The 11407-nt window shown below is 41.6% G+C and overlaps 1 protein-coding gene across 3 annotated transcripts; it reads left to right on the top strand.

Moving 5' to 3' along the window:
• The first annotated feature begins 3451 nt into the window (after positions 1-3451).
• LOC147892995 (pentatricopeptide repeat-containing protein At5g27110-like) lies at positions 3452-7292 on the top strand. Of its 3 annotated transcripts, XM_087387382.1 has the most exons (4): positions 3452-3596; positions 3689-3822; positions 3934-4010; positions 4092-7292. In XM_087387382.1, the coding sequence occupies exons 2-4, from the start codon at positions 3771-3773 to the stop codon at positions 7071-7073; spliced, it is 3111 nt and encodes a 1036-aa protein (XP_087243508.1). In that variant the 5' UTR covers positions 3452-3596; positions 3689-3770; the 3' UTR covers positions 7074-7292. The 3 variants fall into 3 exon arrangements, 2 of the variants coding, with proteins under 2 accessions (XP_087243508.1, XP_087243506.1); XM_087387380.1 differs by having other exon boundaries at positions 3452-3822; XR_015542350.1 differs by having other exon boundaries at positions 3452-4010; positions 4087-4224.
• The last annotated feature ends 4115 nt before the right edge of the window (positions 7293-11407 follow it).

Below are 11407 nucleotides of genomic sequence, written 5' to 3'. Positions count from 1 at the left end.
CAAACGAAGACATAGAATCATTTGTTGACAAATACATCTCCACAAACATTTCATTGTTTCCACTTGAACAAAGTGACATTCAAACACACAAGCATAAAAAAACTTGCTTCAAGAAGAAGAAAAAATATAGATTTGGCTTCCCAAGAGCACCAATGCAAAGAACAATGATATTATCTCCCCTGCAAGAAGACCTCAAATCAAGTACCTTAAAACAAAACATGAAACACATAAAGTTAACTCTCAAGGATGAAAAAACACTCGATATGACCCATGCAAATTTTCTTCAAACAATTTGCCTAACAGAAGACGAATACATCAAAACTTTGCGGCCAACACTCTCTCAACCAACATTGTTTCTTAGAAGAAGCCCAAAGAACATTTTCCTAACAATTTCAACCCCACAATTTCAAAGCTATGGTGTACAAATACAAACTTTCAATTTATCCTAAACCCACATGGAGCAGCGTGATATTGCACATCATACGTTACCAAAATAGATAAGGAAACATCAGATGCAGTGAAGGTAGCATACAATGAAAGCATTGCCTCAAAAACCCCACCCAATGAACGAATTAGAAAAGTTGGGAATGCTATTCTCAATACACAACACATAAGCTCACAATAAGCAGCATACTTGGCATTGTCTTTGCCTCTTACATATTCCACTAGACAATTCCAATATATCAACACAAACATTGCAAAAAATAGAACACTTCTACTCAACGAAGAGCACAATTGGAAAAGCTACAACCTGGCAGTACATATAGTTTTTTTGATGATGTCATCGTAAAATACTGCAAACGTGAAAGAGGCCTTCATTCTATTTGCCTAGCAGAATTTGTTAACGAGTACACAACCAAAGGCAATGTAGCTACAAAAAGAAAAAACCCTAAAATCATTAGATTCAACAACTATAGTGAACACAAGGATCCAGAAAACTATTTTAGAGAGTTGTGCACTTTGTATCTCCCTTTTCCCAACAAAGAGCCTACTCTCCAAGAAATTAATTAAACTTGGCATGATTTATACATGGAATACAAGCATATAATTGACATACAAAGAAACAAATTTAACAAGCTCATACCCAAGAAAAGGTCTTCATCTTCAACTTCCAATAACATGTTTAGCACAACAAACACAAGCAATGACATTTAGAATCCTGAAAAATACGACCTTGCGCTTGACATGACAAAACAAACAAGGACAAACCAATTCTTGGCAATTTCATCGAAATCTTCACAAATACTTTCAAACCAAGAATACTACACCACAATTAGAAAAATGAACCAAGAACAACGTTTGCTCTTAAACGATATAATGTTGAAAAAAAGAATTGACAAAGGTGAGAAATTCCACCTTTTTCTCACTGGAAATGCAAGGATGGGAAAAACCTTCACCTTACTAGCAATTGTGCAAGGTCTATTGCGACATTATTCCCACAAAGACACTTCCAACATTGAACTCCCAAAGGTTCTCCTTCTAGCCTATATAGGAAAAGCATTATTCAACATTGGTGGGACAACAATTCACTTAGCCTTACACTTACCACTCACGGCAAGCCACTACACAGGCTTGTCATAGCAGAAAAGCTTCAAGAACTATCTCTCCTCTACCAAAACCTTGAACTCATTGTCATCAATGAAATTTCACTAGTTGGACATAGCATACATGCGTCTAAGAGAGATCAAACACAGTCACTCACAACCTTTTGGCGGTGTTGATGTGCTCTTGTGTGGAGACTTGTGCCAAGCGAGGCCAACAAAAGCTCCTGGATATTTTTTAGCAATTCCAATACCACATCTTCAATGGCATCATACTGGGAGAGCAATGTCATCCAATATGAATTGCATACTCCAATGCGACAAAGCAACCTCCAATATCTCGAAGTACTCAACAAAATTAGATGTGCTGAACACACAGAGCAAGATATCAACTACTTGAACAATACCTACTTGAGAACTCCATTGGACAAAAAAACAATACCACACTTGTTCTACACCAACAACGCAAAAGATATTCACAACGAAGAAATTTTTAATTTGTTGCAAGGAAACGAACATGTTCTCCTCGCCATAGACAAGAAACACAAAACATGTAGCAAACCATTAACTATCCCAAACAACGCAAAAAACACAGCTGGATTACATAAAGCATTGCACTTGAAAAAAGACATGATAGTGGAGCTATGTTCTGGAAACTTGGACATATTAGATGGCTTGGTAAATGGTGCAGATGGAATTTTCAAAGATGCAAACATTCAAGAGTCACCACCTTGTCTATGGATCCTTTTCAATAATCCTAACATTGGAAAACGCACTCGACTTGAAAACATAAATCTTTACAAGAACAACATTTTATCCAATTGGACTCCAATTCGCCAAATCACAAGAGAGTTCCAAGTTGGCAAAAACAAGCTGAACACTATTACAAGAACACAATTTTCAATTCAACCTGCTGCTGCAAGAACAATACATCCTTCTCAAGGGCTAACAATGGATGAATTAGCATTTGACCCCTCCAACATCAAATCCCATGGCCTTGTCTACACAACACTATCACGAGTAAGAAATCCAGATAACCTATACCTTGTAAACAAGTTGGAAGCTAAACACATAAAGGTAAACAAAATCGTTTCATAAGAAATAGATCGCTTGAGGACAACACGACAATGGATGCCAAAGCAAATCAACTTTAACAAAAAACACATAGATCGCTTCACAATACAATCGTTAAATACAAGATCGCTAAACAATCACTTGGTGGACATCTTTGAAGATAAAAGCCTACTCAATGCAACTATTTTGTGCCTCCAAGAGCTACACACAAACAACTCCATCAAAGATAAACTTCAAATGTTCAACTCAGTAGAAGATATATCTCAGGCTCGAATAGCAACATGCTACATAAATAAAATTAAGCTGATCAAAGATGCCAGTCACTTCTCACAAGATTCTATGACGAATTCGGAAACACTTTTGCAATAATCAATATATGCAAGCACCCACAAACACCAACTTTTACGTTAATTAGAATCTTGAATGTGCTTTTACAAACATTGGAGAACAATGTAAATACAACTATTCTAAGAGACTTCAACATCGACTACAACAACTACAATAAAAACACCCAAAAACTTAACGAGTTCATGAACAATTACAAAATGACACAATTAATAAAGCATCCTAGAACACATGGATCTACTCTCGACCATATTCGAATGAACACAATCTAAACGGAACTAATTACATATACTCGGCAGACCATTCTGTTGTTTACACAATACTCGAACTAATTACATATACTCGGCAGACCATTCTGTTGTTTTAAGAACTCTCTCTCTCTCTCACACACACAGCATTACACAATACTCGATCTACCCATTTCGCAGGACTTCTGAATGAAATTCACCTTGTTTTAAGAACTCTCTCTCACACACACAGCAAATCATTAGAACTTTCCTATCTTGACAATTGTTTTCTTTTGACAGAACCGCTCACAAGTACTTGTACTCACTTGTTTACAATCTGTAATAAGTTTGCCGTCCACTATCTCTGTCGTGTTTCCCGTTGCGCAGCCAGATAGATCACGACATTCTGGTATGGTTCGTCTCGAGGATGATGAACATGTATACTGCAGGAGGCCGAGATCCCTTTCATACGCCTGATGCAACCGTAACGAAACTATGCAGCCATATCTTTGCTCAGGTTCGTGGTAGCGCACATCCACAGTGGGCAGCTCATCTGCCCAGCCCATCTATCCCCAACCTTCCGATGGCTGCCAATGAGGACAGTGGAGCGGTTGCGAAGAACTTTTCACGTTCAGGTACGGCCGTTCTTTAGTGTATCTTGCAACAGTCGAAATAGAGAGAATTCAGCTTAGATTTTTTCCCGGCCACACAGACTTCTGGCAATTGGTTTTCTTTGTGATTCCCAGGTAGGCCAGCGACCGAGCGCTTATGGAAGGTGTACTTCATGGATCCCTCCGTGTGGTGGGATAGCCAAGAGAGCAAAGTAAGTGTGCTGCAAGTCGAAACTGAATATTTGCACAGGTAAATCTGGATTCTGATGAGTTCTTGTGAATCTTAAGGACAGGAAAACCCGATATCTTCACATTTCAAGCATAAGATTTCCAAGGAATCGCTATCGATAGACGGCTGGTACAATCGAGTTCGAATTAAAGACGTTTTCCAGAAAAAGCCCGAAGTATCCACTGGTCAAGCCCAAGAGCTTGGCTTGGCGGAGGATTGTGGCAAGGCTTGCTTCAGGTCGGTGGTAAAGGTGCCCACATCTGAAGCACAAGGACTGTGCGAGAAGAATGGCTGGGAAACGCTCAGCTTAGAGGAGGAACTCGCGGCTATGGAACGGGTGCCCCAGCCACCTTCAGTTCAGAACCTTGCATGCATCTTGCATAAGTGCAGAACAAAGAAAAATCCAGTGTATGCTAAGCGTTTGTATACTTACATGTGCAAAAATGGTCTTGAAGATCACAAGTTTCTTGGGAACTACCTCGTCCCAATGTTGGTCCAAGTTGGAAATATGTGCGATGCTCAGCAGGTTTTTAACAAGTTGGTTGATCGGAATGTGTATTCTTGGACTTATCTTATCAGGGGTTATGTTGAATGTGGGGATTCAAGTAATGCCCTCAACCTCTACCAGAAAATGCAAGAGGATTCTGTACACCCTAGAAATTATACCTTGGTGGCCGTGCTGAAGGCTTGTGCTAGGCTGAAAGATGCAGGAAGAGGCCGAGAAATACATGCCGAGATAGCCAGAAAGGGGCTGGAAAGAGATGTTTCTGTTGGCAACACTTTGGTGGATATGTATGCAAAATTTGGCTTGCTTCCAGAAGCACAGGAAGCGTTTGACAAGCTGCCAGTCCAAGACGAGGTCTCATGGAATGTACTAATCACAGGATATGCTGAGCTTGGGCTTGGTGAGAAAGCTCTGAACTTTTTCCAGCAGATGCAACTGGAGGGTCTCTCTCCAAATGCTGTCACATTTGTTTGCAGCTTGAAAGCTTGTGGCAGCGTAAGAGCCATTGACCAGGGCCAAGGAATACATGCTGAAATTTCCAGAAAGGGGCTGGAAAGAGATCTTGCTGTTGGCAGTAGCTTGGTGGATATGTATGCCAAATGTGGCTCCCTTGCAGAAGCACGAGAAGCTTTTGACAAGCTGCCAATTCGAAACGAGGTCTTGTGGACTGCATTGATAGGAGGATATACCGAGCATGGGCTTGGTGAGGAAGCGCTGAACTGTTTTGAACAGATGCAGCTAGAGGGTGTCTCTCCAGATGCTGTCACATTTGTTTGTAGCTTGAAAGCTTGTGGCAGCATAAGAGCTATACACAAGGGCCGAGAAACGCATGTTGAGATTGCCAGAAAGGGGCTGGAAAGAGATGTTGTTGTTGGCAGCATCTTGGTGGATATGTATGCCAAATGTGGCTCACTTGCGGAAGCACGGGAAGCGTTTGACAAGCTGCCAGTTCGAAACGAGGTCTCCTGGACTGCAATGATTGCAGGATATGTAGAGCAGGGTGTTGGAGAGGAAGCACTTAACTGTTATGAACAGATGCTAATGGAGGGTCTTTGTCCAGATGCTATCACATTTGTTTGCAGCTTGATAGCTTGTGGAAGCATAGGAGTTACAGACAAGGGCCGAGAAATACATGCTGAGATTGCCAGAAAGGGGCTTGAAAGAGATGTCGGGAGCACTTTGGTGAGCATGTATGCCAAATGTGGCTCACTTGCAGAAGCATGGGAAGCGTTTGACAAGCTGCCAGTTCAAAATGAGGTCTCATGGACAGCACTGATTGCAGGATATATCGAGCATGGGCTTGGTGAGGAAGCACTGAAATGTTTTAAACAAATGCAACTGGAGGGTCTCTCTCCAGATGCAGTCACATTTGTTTGCAGTTTGAAAGCTTGTGGGAGCATAGGAGCCATAGACGAGGGTCTAGAAATACACGCCGAGATTGCCAGAAATGGGCTGGAAGGAGATGTGGTTGTTGGCAGCACCTTGGTGGATATGTATGCCAAATGTGGCTTGCTTGCAGAAGCACGGGAAGAGTTTGACAGGCTGCCAGTTCGAGATGTGGTCTCGTGGAATGTAGTGATCTCAGGATATGCCGAACAGGGGCTTGGTGACGAAGCGCTGAACTGTTTCGAACAGATGCAATTGGAGGGTTTCGCTCCAGATGCTGTGACATTTGTTTGTAACCTGAAAGCTTGTGGCAGCATAGGAGCCATAGCCAAGGGCCGAGAAATACATGCCGAGATTTCCAGAAAGCGGCTGGAAGTAGATGATGTCGTTGGGAGCACCTTGGTGGATATGTATGCCAAATGTGGCTTGCTTGCAGAAGCACGGGAAGCATTTGACAAGCTGCCAGTTCGAAACGAAGGGTCGTGGAATGCACTAATGGCAGGATATGCTCAGCAAGGAGAAAATGAAATTGTTTTCCATTTGCTCGACAGAATGAGAGTACAAGGCATAAAGCCAGGGGGGGCCACGTTCTCTATCATTCTGACTATGTGCTGTCACACGGGTCTACTGGATAAAGGCCAGACATGCTTCGAGGCTATGAACAAAGACTTTGGCATCACTCCTACTCTTGACCACCATATTGGCATGGTTGATCTCTTTGGCCGTGCAGGCCAATTAGACAATGCGGTAGCGATTGTGAAGGAGATGGCTTTCCAACCTAATCTTGCAGTGTGGCATACATTGTTGGGTGCTTGTCAAAAGTGGGGTAATGTGAAACTCGGTAGATTCGCCTTTGAACAAGCAGTACAAGTGGATGAAAAGGATGCTGCCTCCTATGTGTTAATGTCTAACATCTATGCAAGTGCGCACATGCAGGAGGAAGCAAAGAAGGTCAAGGAGAGAATGAGAAAACAAGCATGGAAGAAGCCAGGACATAAAATAGAAGATATTTCCCTCAAAATGAGGGAGGAAGGGTATGTCCCAAACTTGCATTGTATGTCACAAGGCATATCTTTTGATGCAAAGAAACGTGTGTTATGTGGACATATTGAGAAGTTGGCTATGGCTTACATGCACCCAAGGTATGTCACTTGAACCATAGCAAATAAATAGGATTCAAAGGGAGGGAAGACGAGGGTGTGCATCGTCTTTTGTAGTCATCCATCAATGGCGGACTAGTACAAGAGTCAATTAACAGAGGTCATGTTTTGAACATCTTTTTAGTGGAGGTTCATGGCATTGTAGTCACTTGAGGGGAGAAGAGAGGTGGTTATTACATTGTAGTCATCCAAGGTAGAAAAAGAGGTGGTAAGAAGAGACTTTTCATCATATTGTAGTCATAGTGTACCCATTTGAGGGAGGTTAGAGGTATGTGTTAGAAATGGACCAACAGAGGGTACACACAGCGGAAGACTTATAGAATAGCCCAGGAGCTCACACAGTGTGTGGGGTGGAATCACAAACTTCTTTACTTAATGTGCATCACATAAATGTGCAGACTCATCAATAGACAATAATCCAGCCAGACATAGAAGCTACCAAAAACTTGTATTTCCATCCAAAACTATGGACACAACAAAAGAGAGATAGATCCAAAGTCCCACCAGAGCGTGGTCCTTTGATCTTACACAAGGTACTTTTACTATCTGCCGGATATCTCTAGACTTGAGCCCACGTACTCCACCTCGAGCTTATGTGAACTCTCTGTCCTGAATGATCCTCTCCACCTTACTCCCTGTGTATCAGCCTAGGTGGGCAGCACCCTTGCTGAGCTAGGTCTGCAACTCTCCAGTCTCTGTGTTCTCCTGGATGTAGGCTCATAGGTTGCTGGTTTGCTGCTCCTTCTGCTCCCTGAAGTGCTGCTGCAAGTGATACTGAAATGAGGCCCGAGGCCTCTCCTTTTATAAGCCCCCAAGGGGCTGAGAACTCCACCGACCCAGGCCCCTAGATCTGGCTGACCTGGTCGGTTCTTCCTGCCCTCCTGGCCTACTTTGTTGCAGGCATTTACCTGCCCAAAACTGCCCCAAAAGCTAGGGCACTTGGCCCATACTTCCATGCAGGGCCCAGCCCTCGCTTCAGCTCACAACCAGGCCTGGTTGGCAGGCTATACCCTGCCCAACCAGCCTGACCAATAGGCGATTTTCTGCTGCTGTCCCCTGCTCCAGTTCCGCCACCTATACCTAGGGTATCCCAAAAACAAGCACACCAATAGCTAGGATGGGTTATATAACCGACAAATTTGTAGAAGTGCTCCCACCTTTCCACTTCCAGGGACTTGTTTCAGATCTCGCTTCTGCCCACACACCCTGCAAAGTATGTTGCCACATAGGCGCCTCCATTCTGGGTATCTCTCGCCCTTTGGGTGCTGCTCCAAACATGCCTCTGACAGGCCAGATCCAGGCTGAACCTCCATAGCCAACTTTCTGTCCATGAGCTTCAGTTGTTCCAGCCACCATGGCTCCTCCAGATTCTTCTTTCTTCTCTGATCTCTGCCCCCATGGCAGCCATAGTGCTGCCCATGTGGTCTTCCATCAGTTTCCAGGTACGGCCCCCCGATGCACTCGTCTTTGGGGGCTCACAGTTGGGGAGGTGACCATACACATTCCAACAGCATGGTCAATGTGATGGTCATTCAAGGAAGGAAATGGAGAGAGAGGTTGTCATCTTAGGTCTTGGGGGAAGGGCATCGACATCTGCCACTCGTACTGTGCTTGTCTTTTTCTTCACACACGGTGTTAAAAACTTTTACACCTATGCAAGTATAGGCTTACTTCCCAACCATACTAGATTTTATTGGGTGATAGAACAGGGACCTCTATTTGAAAGTGGTGCATGTGTTTTCTAAATTCAAGCTGTTGGCATATGAACACTGACATTACTCTAAGAAAGTTGATTTGTTGAAGAATACATGTAGCACACACACTTCAAATATTGTGTTGAAAGATAGGTGGCATGGTTCAAGCATAATTGTATGTGAAGTTCATGATCTTTGGAGCAACATTTGGAGCCCATTTTCATGTCAAGAGATGGGTCAACCATGTTGCAATTGCTAGCGACACACAAGATTTACCACGTATTTCTACATGCTTCAGTCATTGATAAGGAACAAGAGTTTCCTTATCGATGCCATTATTGCCATCATTAGTATTATCATCAATGTTATCCTTGTTTAGGATTCGAAGATCTTCATTCTCGTCCCAGGTGTCTAACCATCCTCCCCTCATCTTCTTGGGCATTTGGAACTTGGAGTGGAGGGGTCTCTTTAGGTTGGGTCGAATTAGGTAGCAATTCATAGATCCATCTTGGAACTTGCTCCTCACATCCCAGGTCTTTTCCCCAAAGTACTATGGATATATTCATAGTGTCTCCAATATTTTATTGAGTCTAAGTTGGAGGATGCTTGAGCAAGCATTTTCAGGGCAATCGGATCCAAAAGCTCACAATTGGCACCTTTCAATATGTTTCCTTTTTAAACCGGGATCTTTTGTTTCTTTTTTATTAGATGCATGCATGTTCGTACCTAATTCGAGTTTGGTTGTTGGCTTTGACTATATGATATTATTTGATAAAAGAGAAGCACTACTATGCAGGAAGACTTGTCTAAGTGGGTGAAATATTGGAGAACTATAGCATTCCTTGGATGAGATGGCCAATCATCTCATCTAATAGATTGTTTACGAAGTCCAAGTTCCAACAATTCAATCTTTTGGATAGATCTCTCTAGATATGTCACATGATCTAGGTCCTAGGAAGAAGATCTAGTAGAGGAGAACCATATTGCAATATTTCTTTTTACATTAAATGCTGGAGTCCTAAGATTTCCTAAATCATAAAGGACTGTCTCCTCAGCTCAAAGTATCATTTTCGTGGCTCAAATTCGGATCCCAAGGAAAAGTACTTTAAGTTCCAAGTTTGACCTAAAAATGGATGCATTACAACACTTATGTTGAAGAGTTGACGCTTGTGATTTAGAATAACTTATGACTTTAGCATTTGGATAAAAAAGGCGACAACTCATCCATCTAGACAATTTGGATGTCCCATCAGAGCTTCCCTCTTAACAAATGTTGGTTGAGTGATAGTTCTAATATTAATTGATTGTTGGTGTATCTTTATTCAATGTTGGTCAGTGTGTGGTTTTTTGACTATGTATTGCAGGAAAGTAATAATTAGAAAGTGTATTAAATGCTGCAATGTTTATTGATAAGTGTTGCAATAATTAACGTTTATTAAATGTTGCAATGTTTCTTCATTTACTAATGTTTATTAAATGTTGCAATGATTGTTAATTAAATATTACAATATTTAATGTTTATTAAATTTTGCAATGTGTTTGCTCATTTAGTAATGTTTATTAAGGTTGCAATATTTGTTGATTAGATGTTTAGTAATGTTGATTAGATGCTCCAGTCTAGTAATGTTTATTAAATGTTGTTATGTTTGTGGATTTATTAATGTTGCTGATTAGATGTAGTATTTAATGTTTATCAAATGTTGTTGTTGCTACGTTACCACATTTCTTAGTTTCTCATTCAAATTGATAGTGCTAGAATGAATTTAACATCGACAAAAAGCACCAGCAAAATGAAATTTAAACATAGATGCAAAAGCTCATGGCTATGGCAATAAATAAAGATGTATCACATTATTAGAGTTTAAATAGGCCATGTGAATGAGCTCATGGGTTGGTGTAGATTTCCCTTAAGCCCAAGACTATATACAATGCTTTTGAAATCTAATATCTATAAAGGGGGCATGGAGAGGATCTGGGGCAAGTAACATGTCAAACAATATAATATGGAATCTTTGGTGGCATGGCAAAACATAATAGCCATGGAGACACAAAAAAGGCACTGTCAAATGGGACACACAAGCCATTGCTCGAGGACTTTGATGAAATCGATTGGATTGCATAACACTATGCTACGAAGGGTCGACATCCACTTCTTGACCTAGGTCCTTGGTCAATGCTATAAGCACATCAATGTACTCTTATTTCAATTGTGCATTGAGTTCCTAAAGTCTTTTGTTGCATCTTGAGGATCTCACTTCTTGCATTGGGGTCGGCAACTAGACCTTGCAAGCGATGGCCTCAAATCTTTCATATTCTCCATTTGTCATGTTCCTTGCAGTGCCTTTGATAGGTGTGACTATGTGGCTATCACCTCCATTTGAGTCCTCATTCACTTGTCCTTTATAGAAGGAGAAGGCTACAAGGATGCCATTTATTAAGCACATATAAAAAACTTGGTGAAGAACATCAATACATCATTGTGGTGTGGCACCTTCCCATGCACTTCGATCTAGATTTGTTGGGTATTCTATCAGATACTACTTGTCTTGACAGTTTTTGAATTTCCAACACCCATGCTATAATGTTTACTGCCTTTTATTGGACTTGCTTTTGAAAAGACATTTGATTCTGTCCA

Source organism: Dipteris shenzhenensis, chromosome 16, assembly GCF_047967505.1.
Source record: "Dipteris shenzhenensis isolate YYH24624 ecotype China chromosome 16, Dip_SZ_1.0, whole genome shotgun sequence".
NCBI classification, from domain to species: domain Eukaryota; kingdom Viridiplantae; phylum Streptophyta; class Polypodiopsida; order Gleicheniales; family Dipteridaceae; genus Dipteris; species Dipteris shenzhenensis.
The sequence above is the reverse complement of the archived record's forward strand: the minus strand, read 5'-3'. Positions and strand labels throughout refer to the sequence as shown.